Raw genomic sequence first — 18,527 nt, forward strand, 5'->3', positions numbered from 1 at the left:
ACCGTGACCTCTGTTTCTCCCACCTCTGTGACTCTCTAGGGTTCTTCCTACCATCCTCTCCTACCTACCTACCTACCTACCTACCTCCTACCTCTTCCTACCACCTCCAACAGAAGGTGTCCTCTCCACCGGGGACACCTTCTGTTCTTCTCCTGGTCATCCTTTAAGACTCAGCTTAGGTGTGGTCACTTCCTTCCAGGATTCATCCCTGGCTCCCTCCCCACCGCCTCTTCCTGCAAGTCTTGTCTGCATCTTGGTCCCTGCCTTTTCTTTAGGTCCTGATTGTCTCTGCAAGTGTCAGCACCTTCCCCAGACCAGGTTCAGGGCAGTCACTGGGGCGCATTTCTTGTGTGACATCAATGCCAGCACAGGACTGGCTTAAAGGAGATGTTCCGTGAAGGCTACCTGGATGGGTGGATGTGTGGGTGGATGTGTGGGTGGATGGATGGATGGATGGCCTGCCTACTCTCTGAATGGGTCTAAGAAGGAGCTTCTCTAGACTGGGAAAACCCAAGTGGAAATTTTGGATGGCCCTACCCAAGATTCAACTACGTTTAATACTAGTGCCTTCTGGCCTGGGTGGGTGTTTGTAGCTGAATTAGGCAGATAATTAGCCCCAAACTCCAGGCTACCCAATCCTGGCTCCTGTTTTCCGCCCCCTCAGTGGGCTGTCTGAGTCTGTGCAGGGAAGTGCAGGGCTTGCCCAGCAGGATTTCCGTTCTGTGTGTGCTGCCCTCAAAATGTCTACAGACTCAGATGGGGAGGGACTATTTTGAGTCCTGCTGGCTACAAGCACAGCCAGAGGCAGACGGTGAGGAGGCCCAGTCTGGACGTCCTCCCGGCGTTGACACGAGTGAACCGGGGCTGGGGTCTGAGCCAGTGCAGGGTCTGCGCTCTTTGTGGGAGCACGTGGCCACTCTGGCTAGAGCTGCTGGCCAGGCAAAGGGTGGGAAGCTGGAATCTGGGCTCCTGGAGGCGTGTCCACACGAGGAGGGCCTGGGCTGTCAGGGCCTCAGAGGTGGGCCGGGAGAAGGAAGAAGTGAGACCTGCTTGCTCTGATGGAGGAGGCATGGACCTTGCCCTCATTGAGCTCCCTGTCTGATTGAGAAGACATTGTCCTACTCTCAAGGAACCTTGAGGCCAGCAGGGAGACCAGTCCTGGTCTCCAGGAAGCCCGGGTCTGATGGTGTCTGATGGGGGACTTGGGGAAAACCAATTTTGTATTGTGTTTTTCTCTGAGATCCATTGATCATATTTGGTTGATCAGGAAATCTTTTGCTCCCTCCGTCCTTCCTGCATACCCCTTGGCACTTGAGAGGACAAGGCATGCTGAGGCATATCCAGGAGGCAATGCATACGAGTTCCAAATGGTGTGCCAGATAATTCTGGCTGGGCTCACATCCCTTCTCCCCTTCCCCAGATGAGTAGAAGTCTCTGCCCTCTGGGGGCTGGAGGGACAAGAAGTCTGGCAGAATTTGGATTTTTCCTGGCTCCTCTTTGCCCAACCCATGTTTCTCAGCAGACTGTTTCGTGCTCATGGTGACATGGTCCCCACTGCGGAGCTCACTAGGTCCTGACTTTGGACCCAGCTGAGGCCTCCTCCCCAGTTTCAAATCCGCTCTTGAGAGATCCGGCTTCTGTCTTGGTCCCTTCCATCCCCTTCCTTAGTTGTACATGATGAACCTGCTTACCATCATCGGCTCATTTCCTGGTATGAGTCTGCCACACATTAGAAATGTTGTCTCACACTCGTTCTGATGTTGTCATTGGGCTGAAACTCACGGCGGAGAGTTTTTCAGGTTCTAGAAATGTTTGGTTTCTGTCAGGAGTGGCCAATTCTAGAGATGGTCCAAAATGTATACATAAGCAGGTCTGTCCACTCGGCCTCGTAGGGCTCCTAGGTCAGCACCCATCTCGGGGTGAGGAGGGTCCCATGTGAGCACGTGCCTGGCCTCTTGAACTCTTCTCTGGTGGGGGCGCCTGGGTGGCGCAGTCGGTTAAGCGTCCGACTTCAGCCAGGTCACGATCTCACGGTCCGTGAGTTCGAGCCCCGCGTCAGGCTCTGGGCTGATGGCTCGGAGCCTGGAGCCTGTTTCCGATTCTGTGTCTCCCTCTCTCTCTGCCCCTCCCCTGTTCATGCTCTGTCTCTCTCTGTCCCAAAAATGAAATAAAAACATTGAAAAAAAAAAAAAAAAAAAAAAGAACTCCTCTCTGGTGATCCAGGCGAGGAGGAGATTGGCTCCTGTGAATTAGTTCCATGGTTTATTCTTGGTTTGTGTGCCTATCCTTTGTGTAGGTTTTAGATCCATAGCCTGGGAATGGGGTAGTGCGTGTGCACGTGTGTGTGGTGTGTACACATGAGTGTGTGTGAGAGGTGGGGAAGGCTGGGAGGAGCTGTGTGTGCAAGCTCCTGAGAGTGTGTCTAGACTCAGGAGTGGTTTTGCAGGAATCATGGCCCTGACTTTTAACATTCTGAGGGCAGGGCTGGGTATATCCTCAAAGAGGGGGCACAGAGGTTATTTCATTCCATTTAGTGCTCTGCTTTTATATATTGGGGCAGTTGGGTGGCTCAGTCGGTTAAGCCTCCAACTTTGGCTCAGGTCGTGATCTCACGGTTTGTGAGTTCGAGCCCCACGTCGGGCTCTGTGCTGACAGCTCAGAGCCTGGAGCCTGCTTCCGATTCTGTCTCCGGCACTCTCTGCCCCTCCCCCACTCGCACTCTGTCTCTCAAAAATAAAATCTTAAAAAAAAAATTAAAAAGGATCTCTTAATTTTCTCTGGTTACAAATACATGTTAATTACATAAAATTTGGAAAATATAGGATAATTATGAGCAAACAGGCATCATCTCCAACCAAGGCACAGTCTGAGTGAACGGCTACCAACATATCCTTCCCATCCTTTCCTTTCCCCCTGGGCTTCTCTTTTTGTCTCTGATTCTGAATCAGATCCCATTTCTCTCCTGAAAACAAAATTGGGGTCTCTGTTTGCTAACCCGCTTTTTCATGAAGCTGGTTCTTGGGGTTCTGATTAAGAAGGGGGGGGCGCCTGGGTGGCGCAGTCGGTTGGGCGTCCAACTTCAGCCAGGTCACGATCTCGCGGTCCGTGAGTTCGAGCCCCGCGTCAGGCTCTGGGCTGATGGCTCGGAGCCTGGAGCCTGTTTCCGATTCTGTGTCTCCCTCTCTCTCTGCCCCTCCCCCGTTCATGCTCTGTTTCTCTCTGTCCCAAAATAAATAAAAAACGTTGAAAAAAAAATTAAAAAAAAAAAAGAAGAGGGGGTGAGAAAGACTGTGTGGGACACACCCAGAGCCCTCCCCCCCCATCACCTACAGAGGGTCTTGAAGCTCAGATTAGAGGTGGTGTCCCTGCCTACCCCACACATCACCCACCTTGCAGGCACTGAGATGCCCCTGGAGTCGCCCGGTCAGGGGTGACTCTTGCCCATCATTCTGAGAGCCCACCCTGGGTAGGGGGGCTCCTCTGTGTCTCCAGAGAAGGAGAATTTCCAGGCGTGGGTGTGGGGACTACGCGCAGGTTGAAGAGGCATAAAGAAAGAACACCTTGAAATTTTCACGCTAGTTGGGAGAGATGAGACGTGTGTAGCTGGTCTCCAGTGAGATGCTTTATCAGCAAGGGACGAAGATTGTGGATTCTCTTGGCCCTGTGGGTCGGCATGGGCTAAGTGATCAGGAAAGCTTCTGGGGAGGGGGTGACCAGATGAGAGAAAGGCTGTGAAGGCTGGTGGAGTTAGAACAGCAGAGGGGAGAGGAGGACTTTCCTGGTGGGCAGAGGAGTGGGAGCAGAGGCTTGGCAGTGGGACTGCATGTGTGTGAGTGTGTGTGTGTGTGTGTGTGTGTGTGTGTGTGTGTGTGAGGTGGGCAGGTATTGGAGGCTGGTGTGGAGAAGGCATCAGAAGGTTTGAAGACCTGCTCCCCATGCTGTGGGGTGGGGTGCTGAGGCTGGCCGCTCCCTGGCTTCCTAGCTTGGGCTCATTTTGAGCCTGCCACTCCAGTTATAGTCTCTGGGATGCTGTGAAGGTGGCAACGTGCTCCCAGAACTGGAGCGGCAAATTATGCCCACGTCCCAAAGGAGAACGTGTAATTTCGGAAGCTGGACCAGATCTTTGGAGCACTATGTTTAGCTTTATTTTTTCTCCCTCTTGCTCTGGTGAACTGCCGGTTTCCCTCTCACCTTTCTAAAAACAAACTGTATTAAAAATAACAATAAGGCTTCTGTGAGGCTCAGGATGAGAGCAGGAGGGGCAGAGGCGGCCGGGGGGGGCGGGTTGTGTGGAGTTCATCCAGTCTATGCCAGGGGTCACACCGCATCCACCAACATGTGGCCAGCACCCCAGCACCATCCAGCGGCCTGGCCTGGTGTCCACCGGCCATTCTGCCCTCCTGCCTGTGCTTCTAGCTCTGAACAGCCATGAGACTAGTTTAGGGGAGGCTAGGGTCCCCCTCGGTGATGCCTTCTTCACAAAGCAGGGACGGGTCTGTGGTTCCAAGACTCCCCTCCAGGTCTCAGCCGTCTTCATCCTGTCCTTCCTGAGCCCTTTCTGACCCCCAGGTGAATGTGTCTCCCAGGCTTTTTCTGCCAAGGAGGGGAGGGCTGCCTGGGGCTCAGCCTCCTGTGGCGTCTCTCAGAGCCCCCTATTCAGGGCTCAAAGGCAGAGAGGGCTTAACCGTGAGTGTCTGTGTCCCTGCTGGTCTCCTGAGCCCCTCAGCCTTATTTGCCCACTGCCCAGTGCCTGCCTTCCAAAGCTGAGCCATTTGCTTTCTGGAATGTGCTGTATTTTATTCATTTATCCCTTTGCACTTAAAAAAAAAGTTTATTTATTTATTTTGAGATAGATAGAGAGAGCTAGTGCAAGTGGGGATAGGGCAGAGAGAGAGGTAAAGAGGAATCCCAAGCAGGCTCTGCGTTGTCAGTGCAGAGTCCAATGCAGGGCTTGAACTCATGAACTGAGAGATCATGACCTAAGCCGGAATCAAGAGTCAGATGCTTAACCAACTGAGCCACCCAGGCGCCCCTGCTCCTTTGCACTTGTTATCCTCTCTGCCTGAAATGCATCTCCTGTCTTTGTCTACCTAGACTAATACTCATCCACCCAGAGCCCCATCACCTTCTCTGGGACCATTGTAGTGTTCACTTGTCTCCAGTCCTGACCCCTGAGGCCCTCTGGGCCCTGTAACGCACAGATTCACACAATAAAGTATTGAGTCACAGTACCAGAAGATTCCAGACAAGGATCCAAAGCCAGAAGAGGATGCAGAAAGTTCTCTTTAATATAGCAATGGCATGTTGTTGGACTATAAGACTCATAAAGCCCCCCCTTATATAGGCTTCAGGGAAGCCATATGATGCCCTGGTTCTTGTCCTTGAATAGAAAAGACTCAGAAACAGGTACTAGCTTAGGAACCATGCCCAAGCAGGGATTGGTGTAGTTCAGCTGTTAGAAGAAACCACGAGGGATGATGGGGAGCTTGGAGTATGTATGAGATGGGGAAGTTTGAAAGGCAGGGAAGGCATTGAGTCAGTGGTGCCAAGGGTAGTGAGAATGCGGGCAAGAGACAGGCATTGGCTGAGCTCCTTCTGCGTGCCTCACCTGTGCTGGGTGTGTGCGGCCTGCATCTCCTCCATACTCGTTGCTGCCCTATGAGCTGGGCTTTGTGCCCATTCTCTGGATGGGGATGCCGACTCAGAGAGGTCAGGGGGCTTGACCAGGGTCATGCAGCTGATAAAGCAATGGGGCCAGGATTTGGACCCAGTCTTATCCAACTCCAAAACACATGTTCCTTCCACAACTTTTGCAGCCTCCCTGGTTGGAGAGCTCTATGTCCTTGGGGGCTGTCCAGTTTTCCCTGAAGTGGTTTCTCTAACCCTGTTGCTAACCAGAGTGTTTAATTTGTAGCTTGCAGATGGTCTGTCGGGCTCTGCCCCCACTAACATGGCATCCTCTCCATCCAGTCCTCATGTATGTATTGTTTACCTATTTGTGGGCTCTTTGATTTCCCTGGGGGGCTGGGGGAGGGGGTAGGGAGTTAAGGAAAGGAACAGAGGAAGGAGAGTGGGAAGGAAAGAAAGGAAGTACATTTGACCCTTGCACAATGTGGGGGTTAGGGACACCAGCCCCCACACAGTAGAAAATTCGGTAACTTTTAACCCCTCAAAAACCTGAACTAATAGCCTACTGTTGACCAGAAGCCTTACTGATAACATAAATAGTCATAACATAACATATTTTGTATGTTAAATGTATTATGTACTGTATATTATTGTACATATATCTTACAATAAACTAAGCTAGAGAAAAGAAAATGATGTTAGAAAAATCGTAAGGGAGAGAAAATACATTTACAGTACTGTATGTACTGTATTCATTGAAAAAATCTGTGTGTTGGTGGACCCATATAGTTCAAGCCCATGTTGGTCAAGTGTCGACTGTATTTCCTGAGACCCAGCAGAAAACAGTTACCTGCCCTGTGTAGTGGTGGAAGGTGGGGGGCAAGCTCAGGGAAGGTTCTCAGAAACAGACATCCCTGAGTTATCTCTTAGTGCATCTTGGGATTTACCTTAATCCTGTTTACCTGCTTGAGGGCTAGAGGGTTGGTTGGGATCACATGGGCCAGTGGAAACAGGGAAATCTCTAAATTAGATCCTGACCGCCGGAAAACAGGACACGAGAAGCTTCTGTGGGCAATGGCAGGTTGATTTTCTCTGCCCCTCCCAGAGGCGTGAAAGTGTGACTGAGGAACCCTGGTTGTCTTGAGCAGATTCTAAGAAGTATGCTGGGGCCCACAGTCTACAGCTGGGCTGATTTCCTTGGTGTCATCTTGGGGGGTCATGGGTCCCTCCAGGAAGATGACTTGGGCGTTTAGCCTTCACCCTGTACTCATGAAGTCCCATGCTGAGGGCCAGAGCAGCTCCTGAGCTGCTGGGGGAGTCCTAAGAGATGGAACCCGCCCATCGTTAAATTCTGTTCATGCTGTCAGGGGGAGGGATTCCTGTAGTAGGCATCTTATGGATTTCTAGGAAGAGGCAATATATTTTTTAAATTTTTTCTGATGTACTCATTGTAGAAAATACAGAAAACAAAAGAGTGTAAAGCAGAAAGTGAAAACCACCTGTATTCCTACCAGTTGGAGATAATCACAGTTAAGATTTTGATGTGCTCATGGGGCACCTGGGTAGCTCAGTTGGTTAAGCGTCCAATTCTTGGTTTTGGCTCAGGTCATAATCTCACGGTTCAGGAGTTCGAGCCCCTCACGGGCCTTCACACTGACGGTGCGGAACCTGCTGGAATTCTCTCTCTCTCTGCCCCCCCACTCTCTTTCTCTGTCTCTCAAAATAAATAAATAAACTTCAAAAAAATTACAAAAAAAGATTTTGATGTGCCCACGTTTTTAGGTATCTTTTATGCATGTGTGCATACTTTTGTCTAAAAACAAATTTGGAATCATATTGTAATCTGCACTTTCTTTTACTTAAAAGTATATCATGAATGTTTTTCCATATCTTTATATTCTTTAAAAACATGGCTACATGTAATCCCATTATATAGCCATCCATAAAGTTTTACCACTCCCGTATCACTGGACATTTAATTTTTTTTTAATTAAAAATTTTTTTAACATTTATTTATTTTTAAGAGAGAGAGAGCAAGAGAGAGCGAGCAGGGGAGGGGCAGAGGGAGAGGGAGACACAGAATCCAAAGCAGGCTCCAGACTCTGAGCTGTCAGCACAGAGACCCACGAGGGGCTTGAACCCACGAAGTGAGAGATCATGACGAACCAAAGTTGGATGCTCAACCGACTGAGCCACCCAGTCACCCCATTTAATTTTAGTTTTAATTTCCACTTGTGTATTATATTTTGTTTCTTAGAGGAGTTATTTTTGTTTACTTTAGATAGTTTTAGCCCATTTTGTGTTACATTTAATCCTTGGCATTTTATAGCCTTTGTTTATTCTCTACAGGGAATATCTTTTTAAAAAAATGATTGGGTCTAGCTATTTATTATTAGAATATAGGGAGACAATATTTTGTATGTATACTGTGAAACATGCTCTTTAGTGAGCTCCTTTATCAATCCTGAGAGTTGTTCATTGATTCTGTTGGATTTTCCAGGCAGGTAAGATTGTTTTCTTCAAACAGCAATAAATATGTCACTATCTCTCTAATAAGTATACCTTCTTCCTGTTTCCAGAATAACATTTGATAATTGCGATGCTAGTGAGCAAACATATGTAGTTACTGATTCTAATGAAAAGCTTCTACCATTTTTCCATTAGTTATGATAATGATTGGTAATTTAAGATAGATATTCTTGATTTTGCCAAGGTTGTGCCCTTTACTATTAGTTTGTTAATAGTTTAAAAATTAGGTATAGGAGTTTAACTTTATCCACTGCTGTTTGGCATCTATCAAGATGATTATTTTGTTTGATATTGTTCCATTAATATGATGTATAATTTTCGTGCATTCCTGGGATAAATCTGAATCGGTCAGTTGGTCATGGTATTATAATTTCCTATAATTGAAGTTCTCTGATCCGATGCAATCACGACAGGTAGTTGGTTGGCTAATTGAAAAAGGTGATTGAATGGGACTGATTAAAATTCATGCGTACACACCATAAACATTTTATTTCTGACCCTATCTGTGTATCTTCCCATGCTAATCATTTGACATGTGCCAAGGCCTCCTTCCATCTGGATCTGCTATTAGAGTGTCGTCCTGTCATCCTCCTGGTATAAGCCACATCCAAAATGCATTATCTATGATTTTTCCTGTAGGTTTATTAAAGTTTGGTGAGATTTTAATGATACCTGCAGAAAAACCAGACTGTGGAGTCCTTCTAAAAATTTAGGATTCCTCCTTCCCATACCTTCCCTTAAAAAAATCCCACTAATGATTCAACACTTTCATACAACATTGAGTGCTCATCACAACAGGTGCACTCCTTACCCCCCACCACCTATTTAATTAAATTCACTGATTGAATCATTGTATTGTGCACCTGAAACTAATATTTTACTGTATATTTACTAACTGGAATTTGAATAAAAACTTCAAAAAAAATCTCACTCATACTTAATTTTCATGAGTTAAAAAAATCATTAAATTCATATTCTAGAATAGATGGTTTTTCTTAAAAAGGATTTTTTAAAAAATATTTGTTTTTGAGAGAGAGAGAGAAAGAGAGAGACAGAGCGTGAGCAGGGAGGGGCAGAGAGAGAGGGAGACACAGAATCTGAAGCAGGCTCCAGGCTCTGAGCTGTCGGCACAGAGCCCAATGTGGGGTTTGAACCCACAAACCTTGAGATCATGACCTGAGCTGAAGTTGGACACTTAACTGACTGAACCACCTACGTGCCCCTTAAATTCAATTTTATATGTTTTTGTAATATTGACTTACTGATCTAATTACCCTGTTAGTACAACGGCATAAACAGGTTTGAGAACCAGCACAGTGACTCTTAAGCACGCAGCGCCCCGGTGGGTGCCGTAGTGGGCATACTAGGTTAGCTGCAGGCTCTCAGCTGGCTTTGCACCTTACACTGTTAGCAGGGGGAAAGCATAGTGTTTGTTGATCCTCGGTAAGGGCAAGTTTGAAAGAACTTCTAGTCTATATTATGAGTTAGATTTGCTCTTACTTATTTAGTATTTTTGTATGTCTATTAATAAGTGTTACTTTTAATTTTTTTTTTTTAACGTTTATTCTTGAGACAGAGAGAGACAGAGCATGAATGGGGGAGGGTCAGAGAGAAAGGGAGACACAGAATCTGAAACAGGCTCCAGGCTCTGAGCTGTCAGCACAGAGCCCGATGCGGGGCTTGAACTCACGGACGGTGAGATCATGACCTGAGCCGAAATCAGACGCTTAACCGACTGAGCCACCCAGGCGCCCCAATAAGTGTTACTTTTAAGTGGTCTTTGTTAGGTTTTGACATCAGAATTATAAGTTTCATAAATACTTTTTTGAGGTGTTCTCATTTTCTGTGCTCTTGAACAGTTTCTATGGCATGGGAATTACTGTTTCTTAAAGGTTTGAAAATACACTAAAGCCACTCTATGAATCTGAATTATGCATGTTGGCAATTTCATGATGTAAACATTTAATAGTCTTGTTTTATGTATAAGATGTCTAGTAATATGAATCAACCTAAATGTGAAAAATGATTAACAGTCATGCAATTTAAAAGGTGGCAGCCAAGCAAATTGTATTTATGGTGTAGCTGATAGGTAGATACTTATTTTTTCTTGAAAATGGTGCTGTTACGTGAATTTTGCATTCTAGATTTTCAGGAATGCATACCTTATATAATTGTAAGATGCATCTACTGCCCTGCACTTCTTTATAAAACTGGGCCCAGGACCTTTTTGGGAAGGGGAGTTTTTGATCACTCTCTACTTCTGTCAGTTTGGTAGCTTGATGTCCCCAGATATTGCTTATTACATTACCGTGGCTTTGTATTTATTACTACAATAAAAGAAAAACATTTCTATATCTGTCCCATTTTCATCTTCATTCCTAATTTTGTGATTTATGTTACTTATCTTTTTTACTTTTATGGTTGTTTTTCATCCAAAGAATCAGCTCTTCAAAAATTCTGCTATTCGGTTAGTTTCCTTAATTTCTAGTCATTTTTAAGCCCTCTTCCTCTGAAATTCCTGTCATTTATATTTTGGATCTCTTGGGCTATTACTTCATCTTTCCCTTGCTCCCTCCTTCCTTCCCTCTCTGCCTTGTTTAAACTTTCTTTTCAAAAGGGGATATTAGTCTGCATTTTGTCCTCACAATTCTAAAATTCTGAAATCTTGCTTATTTCATACTTAAGTCCTTATTCCATCTGGCATTGATTTGTGTTATGTGCAAAGTGTGAAGTAGAGATTGGATTTCTTTTTATTTTTTCCCATGTAGATAACCGGTGAATTCATGTCATCACAGAATGACCTATCCTTTCTTGATCTGTAATGACAATTGTGTCATATATCAGGTTTCCATAAAAGTGTGGGTTGGTTTGTGGCTATCTATTCTGTTCCATTGGTCTTTCCCTGCACTAATACTCCACTGTCTTATACCTGGTAAAGGAAATATTCTACCTCATTCATTTTTAAGAGTGTCATTGCTATTCTTGTCCTTTGCTTTTTCCATCTCAATTTTCTTTATTTTATTTTATTATTATTTTTTTCCGTGTCAATTTTACAATCAGCTTGTCAGCTTCTGTTGTGATTTGTGATTGAGTGAATTTTTGGATCAATTTGGGGAAAGCATTTTTATGATATTGTCTTTTAAACATGTATATGATCTCTCTCCATTTATTTAGGTATTCTTTAATGTTTTTCTATAAATTTTATATTTTTTTCCCAAAAAAGTGTGGTACAACTTTTATTAGATTTTAGTTCTAGTAATTGTATGCTTTACTGTATTTTTACTTGGATTTTAAAGGTACATTATCTAATAATTTTTTGCTTGTATATAAATGAAATTTATTCTCATATGCTGACATTATATTCAGAAACTTTGCTAAATTCTCTTATTAATCCCACTGATTGGATAATTTTTCTGGGTTTTCTGTGTAGTTGGTCATATAATGTGTGATTAATCACAGTTTTTATTCTTCTGTGTACTTTCAATTTCTTTTTCTCTTTATTATTTCCTTATTGCACTGGTGAGGACATTCAATTCAATATTCTATGTAACTGATAATAGAGAGTATTCTTATCTGCTCTAATTTAAAAGTGAATATTTTTATGTTACACCACTGGTGTTTCAGGTGAATGATTACCAGTTAGCTAAGAGTTTTTATCATGAATGATGTGAAACATTATTGCATGTTCTTTATGTATCTGTTGAGGTGTTTATATAATTTGTTTGATCTGTAAATGTGGTGTTCCTTTAATCTATTAATGTGGTGAATTACATTAATAGGATTTTTTTTTTAATTGCTGAAACAACTTTGCATTTCTGAAACAATCTATCCTGGTCACAATACATTATTATTATTATCATTATCATTAGCGTTATTATTTTGTTTGTTCATTGCTGGTTCAGTTTGCAAATATTTAGGAAATTTTCTTGCATCAATTATTGTGAGTGATAATGGCTTGAAGTTTCTTTTTCTGATACTATTTTTTTCGGGTTTTGGTAGCTACATAATACTAATCTTAAAAAATGACTTGGGGGCATACATGCTCTTTTTCTAGTCTCTTGACAAAGACTGACATTATCTGTTGCCTAAATGTTTGGTAGATGCATTTCTAAAGCTGTCTAGACTAAGTATTTTTCCTGGGGATATTTTAAATTGCCGATAGAATGTGAAGAAATGTTTATAGGACCTTTGAGGTTTTCTTTTTCTATGTGAGTCACTTTTGGTGATTTATATTTTATAGGAATTTATCCATTTCCTCCTAAAAATTATCGACATACCATTTCTCACAATAACCTTTTACTTTTTCAATTTTTTCCTTCTTTTATTTATGTTCCTTTTAATTCCTAAGGTTTTATTTTATTATTCTTGCCAGAATTTGTCAGATTTTTAAAAAATCTTTTCAAAGAACCAATTTTTAGCTCTGTTGATATTCTATTGTTTCCTTGTTTTCTAGTTTATTAATTTCTTTATCATTTCCTTCCTTTTATTTTTGGGAGAGGGTTATTTTATTCTTAACCTTTAAGTGCCATGTCTAGTTCATCGATTTTTAAACTTTCTTCTTTTCTAATATAAACATTTGAGACTATAAAATTCCCTCTAAGTACTGTTTAATGCATCCCACAGGTTTTGATGACTGTTTTTGTTGTTGTTGTTATTATTTTCTAGTTTTCCAGTTCAGTGTTTACTGATTTTCGCTCTATTTATTTTTGGCACCTGCATTGCTTAAAAGTACAAGTTCCTAGCTTATGTTTTAAGTTATCTCTTTGTTGCTGGTTTCAGCTTACCTGTGCTATGGTTCAGAGAATGGGGTCTGTATGTTATGTTTCTTGATACTTACTTTGTGGTCTATTACAAGATCATTTTTTGGTAATTGTCCTGTGTGTGCATGAAAAGAATGTCTAGTCTATAAATGTGTTTTACATATAACATGTCCATTTGGATCAGACTTGTTAATTGTGTTGGTTTTTTTTTTTTAAGTTTATTTATTTATTTGAGGGAGACAGAGACAGTGTGAGTTGGGGAGGGACAGAAAGAGAGGGAGAGAGAGAGAATCACAAGCAAGCTCTGTGTTGCCAGCGCAGAGCCCGACGTGGGGCCCAAACTCCTGAAACCGTGAGATCATTACCAGAGCTGAAACTGAGTCAGACGCTTAACCGACTGAGTCACCCAGGCACCACTGTTAATTGTGTTATTTAAATCTATTTTTATTCTGAGTTTTATATGTGTCATTCATTAATTTCTGAGAGAGGTATAATTGAACATCCTGCTTTGATTTGATATTTCTCATTTTCTCCTTATAATCCTGCCTACTTTTCCTTTATATATTTGATGCTGTGTTATTAGCCACAAACAGGTAGAATTCTTATATCTTACTAGAAAATTGAATCAAAAAAAATTTTTTTTTTTTACATTTATTTATTTTTGAGAGACAGAGAAACAGAGCACACGTGGGGAGGGGCAGAGAGAGAAGGAGACAGAATCCAAAGCAGGCTCCAGGCTCTGAGCTGTCAGCACAGAGCCCGATGCAGGGCTCAAACTCACAGTGAGATCATGACCTGAGCCGAAGTCGGACACTTAACCAACTGAGCCACCCAGGCACCCCAAATTGAATCTTTTAATGATACCTAGTGAACCTCTGGCCCTTTGCCTTTTAAAATATCTCCTAATGAGAGTGTTTTTTTTCATGTTAATATAGGCCACACCAGCTTCCTTTTGGCCAGTATTTTCCTAGTATACCTTTTTCTATTGTTTTACTTTCAACTTTTCTGTGACGTTATGTTTTAGCTGTCTCTTTGGTAAACAGGAAATAGATGGATTCTGTTTTTTCTTTCGTGTGTTCTGGCAATATGTTTTCTTAACTGGTGAGTTGAGTCCAATTATTAATTGTGTTTATTGATATATTTGGATTTATTTCTGCCATCTTATTTTTTGTCTTTATTCATCCTGCCCATTTTCCCCCTCATTTTTTTTTTCTTTTTTGGATTGAAAGATTACTTCCCCACCCCACCTTCTTTCTTCCCTTTTCAGTTTCAAAACTATACACTGTTTCTATTCCTTTAGTGATTAGTATAGAAACTTTATCATGCATAGTCAACATAGCAAATTCTAAGTCTAATTAATATTTATAGCTTCCGTCAGAGTATTACAAGGAACTTAGAATGCTTTAATTCCAGTCACATACAAATTTACAAATGTCTGTTCAATATTTTAGTTTTAACTGTAAATGACATTTTAAAAATAATACCATTTTTATATTTATTTATTTTATTATTTTTAAAAATATTTATTTTTGAGAGAGAGAGTGCGTGAGCAGGGGAGGGGCAGAGAGAGATTGGGAGACACAGAATTTGAAGCAGGTTCCAGGCTCTTAGCTGTCAGCATAGACGGGGCTTGAACTCACAAACCACGAGATCATGACCTGAGCTGATGTCGGATGCTTAACTGACTGAGCCACCCAGGTGCCCCAAAACAATATTAGTTTTAAAAGTAACCTATTTCGGGGCGCCTGGGTGGCGCAGTCGGTTAAGCGTCCGACTTCAGCCAGGTCACGATCTCGCGGTCCGTGAGTTCGAGCCCCGCGTCGGGCTCTGGGCTGATGGCTCGGAGCCTGGAGCCTGTTTCCGATTCTGTGTCTCCCTCTCTCTCTATCCCTCCCCCGTTCATGCTCTGTCTCTCTCTGTCCCAAAAATAAATAAACGTTGAAAAAAAAAATTAAAAAAAAAAAGTAACCTATTTCATTTTAGTTATACCCATATTTACTACTTTGTTTTGTAGGTCAGTCTTCTTCCTTGTGGGATCATCTTTCTACCTGAAGTAGAGCTTATAGAAATTCTTATAATTAGGATTAGTTCATTGTAAATGTTCTCACTTTTAAATTATTGCTTGAAAATATTTTTATTTCATCCTTATTTTGGAAATACTGGTTTTACTGACACTTATTTTCTGTCAGCACTTTGAAGATACTACTATCTTTTTGCTTCCATTTTTCTGTTTTCTTCCTAAATCTAAATCTGAGAACTGTTTTTCGTTTTGTTTTGTTTTAATTAGTTCTATATAGTTTTCAATCACTATCTCTTTAAATGTTACATATTTCCCATTTTCTCTATCATTTCCTTCTGGAACTCTGATTAGATCTACAATGGACCTTTTCTGTTCTCCATGTTAGTTCAACTTTCTTTCATATCACTTTTTTCTTGTGTTGCCCTCTGGCTAATTTCTGAAGATAGATCTTCAAGTTCACTAAGTCTTTAGCTGCTTTTAAAGGCTCATGTTTAGGGGCACCTGGGTGGCTCAGTTGGTTAAATGTCTTGACTTCAGCTCGGGTCATGATCTCACCATTCCTGAGTTTGAGCCCAGCATCAGGCTCTGTGCTGACAGCTTGGAGCCTGGAGCCTGTTTCAGATTCTGTGTCTCTGCCCCTCCCCCGCTCATGCTCTGTCTCTCTCTCTCAAGAATACCTAACATTAAAAAAAATTTTTAAAGGCTTATTTTAACCGTATCTATTGAGTTTCTAATTTTAAGTATTATATTTTTATCTCCAGAAGTTCTTCCCCCTGCCATCCCCTGCAGCTGGCTTGTTTATTTTTTTTTTTAATTTTTTTTTCAACGTTTTTTATTTATTTTTGGGACAGAGAGAGACAGAGCATGAACGGGGGAGGGACAGAGAGAGAGGGAGACACAGAATCGGAAACAGGCTCCAGGCTCCGAGCCATCAGCCCAGAGCCCGACGCGGGGCTCGAACTCACGGACCGCGAGATCGTGACCTGGCTGAAGTCAGACGCTTAACCGACTGTGTCACCCAGGCGCCCCTGGCTTGTTTATTTTTGAAAGTCTCTTATTCTTTTGCCACAATTTTTAATGTCTTTTGTTTTTGTAAACAGTGTTTTTTTTTTTTAAAGTCCTATTTCTGACAATTCTGTTTTCTGTATCTGTAACATTAGGTCTGATATGCAGTCGGTGTTTCTAGCTGACTCTTGCTCATGGTGCCTTATTCCTGACATGTTGCACTATTTTTGATTGTTAACTCACGTTCCTTGGAACTTTATCTGAGAGTTCTTTGAGGCCTGGATGAAAGTTAACATTCTTTTGCAGAGGGTATGCATTTACTTTACCAGATGCCTGAAAATGTGACAAACCCAGAGTCACTAAAACTAAATGTTCAGCTTGGGCTTTTTGAGCCCCACAGTTAGTTTGCATTTTGGCTCCTTATTTTTCTGAGGTTTGCTTCCTCATTTGCCCCCATGGATTTTCTTTACATTCCCATCAGCTCTAGCATGCATTTAAAAAGGATTTTAAAGATATCTTATCTGTTAATTTAGGTGTTCTTACTTAGTGAGTTTCTCTGGCCTTCTTGTTTGTCATTTTGCTAGAAATCAATGTCTTTATGATAGTTTTATTTTTTTTTATTTTTAAAAAAAAAAAAATTTTTTTTTTCAACGTTTATTTATTTTTGGGACAGAGAGAGACAGAGCATGAACGGGGGAGGGGCAGAGAGAGAGGGAGACACAGAATCGGAAACAGGCTCCAGGCTCTGAGCCATCAGCCCAGAGCCTGACGCGGGGCTCGAACTCACAGACCGCGAGATCGTGACCTGGCTGAAGTCGGACGCCTAACCGACTGCGCCACCCAGGCGCCCCTATGATAGTTTTATTTTTGACAGTCCTATTTGTCTCCATTCAGGTTATATTTCCTTCAGGACTGCATGCTCTAACTTCTTGTATCCTCTTGAGACTTTCTATGAACATAAGGTAGTCATTGGTTTCCTTCTGTCTTTTACTCAATTCATTAAGATAACCCCTGTCTTAGTCCTCATGTTGCTCCCCTTCCTTTGAACCTTATTCTCTTCTTTCTATCTGTCCTTACAGAGAGAAGTCCTTGCTTCACGTACTGGGAGCCCAGATGGTTCTGTCCATTAGTGCATGGGTCCCTTTCTAATTTCAAACTTTTATAAAAGGGAGAAGGTGTTAACTAGCTAGGTCAGGGCCAAGGTCCTTGCCTGTCGGCTCCTACCTCCTACCGTAAGGAGTTTCTGAAGTAAAGGAGAGTTGACCCTCTCCCACCAGGCCCACAAGACAGGGGTGTTCTTTAGGGAGGTGTCAACAGTCTTGTGAGTGGATCCTCAACCTTGTGGTTCAGACACCTCAGAAAATGAGCCCATTTTCTTTGGGCTGGATACTTATTATTCAAGCCTCAAACTGAGGTTGCCAGTTTATGAGTTTATAGTGAGAAATACTTCTGCCCATGGGACATGATCTTGGATTGTGGTCCAGCCTGTGGTATCTTATAGGTTCAGCAGTTGGGAAGCCAAATTGTGACTGGAGATGAGTAAAGAATTAGAATGAGGAGAGATGGGTTCTGTGACTTGCAATTTAGCAGCAGCTGACCAAGATGGACAGATCCATCTATCTCCAAAGGTCGGGACCATCCATCCCCTGAGGGTGCTGATGTGAGCAACTGTCAACAGCCAACCCTTCGTTCTCTTGTACTTCCAGGCCTGGCCAATTCCTTGTTTTCACTTTCTTTCTCGGGTTGTATTAATACAGCCTACCCATTTAGGGTTAAGGCTTAGTGTAAGAGCCACTCTTCTGCTTTGAGGTGATTTTGCCTGTCCTTGCTCTGAACCACTATGCATCGATTTCACGGTCTAATTCTCCGAGGGCAGCCCTATTTCCCTTAATTCCAAGTTTTGGGGGAATGCCTCATTGCAGCTCATGAATACTGACAACAATTTATCCAAAGACTTTGAAGCAAAGGTTTTCTGAGCAAAGGAATCAATTACAGGGTGTGGCTCCCAAGTGAGGAAGCATTTCCAGAAGGCATCCGAGGCAGTTTGTCTCAGAACCTCACGGTTGCACCTTTGAACTTGAGAGTTCGAGGGGGAGTATTTTAACTTTAATAACACGAATGGTTTTACCTATACTTTGGTATCTAGCAGATGTGCTAATTAGGAAGATACTTCTCCTCTCTTTAAAGTAGGTTTCCTGAGGACATGTATTTGGCAATATTGGTTTAGCAAGAATTACTGTATGTGCTCGAAAGTACAAAACTGTACTTCTTTAAAAATATCTCCGGTTCAGATGTGTTGCCAGTGCAGCCTGGCCTCCCCCCACTCCCATTAGTTCTGATGAGGGAGGTTTGATGCCTGTCACTGCGTGTAATCTGGACCTTCCTTTGTGAGTCATTCCTTCTCTCATTTTCTCAGAGCAAATACAAATCGCCCATCAAATGACAAGTGAAGGCACAGGGGAGGCAAGGGGAGGGAAATCAGAGCCGAAATCTGTTAGCTATTTGGAGTAATTGGTTATTTGCTGTGTTTGCTGGTTGGGAAGCAGAGCACATACTTTACGGTCTCTCCTGTTACGGGGGCTGGA

The 18,527-nt window shown here is 42.7% G+C and overlaps 1 protein-coding gene across 22 annotated transcripts in view; it reads left to right on the plus strand.

Moving 5' to 3' along the window:
* The window catches only part of DYSF (dysferlin), a 225,210-nt gene that overhangs the window by 160,142 nt on the left and 46,541 nt on the right, over positions 1 to 18,527 (plus strand). For 13 of the 22 annotated variants that reach the window (XM_043603645.1, XM_043603652.1, XM_043603650.1 and 10 more), the window contains one exon: positions 5,915 to 5,977. The exons of the other annotated variants lie outside the window; for them this stretch is intronic. In XM_043603645.1, coding sequence (XP_043459580.1) covers positions 5,915 to 5,977 — 63 coding nt within the window. The remainder of the gene's footprint in view (positions 1 to 5,914; positions 5,978 to 18,527) is intronic. 22 annotated transcript variants of the gene reach the window in all.

The sequence above is a fragment of the Prionailurus bengalensis genome, chromosome A3 (genome assembly GCF_016509475.1).
Source record: "Prionailurus bengalensis isolate Pbe53 chromosome A3, Fcat_Pben_1.1_paternal_pri, whole genome shotgun sequence".
In the NCBI taxonomy this organism is placed as follows: Eukaryota; Metazoa; Chordata; class Mammalia; order Carnivora; family Felidae; genus Prionailurus; species Prionailurus bengalensis.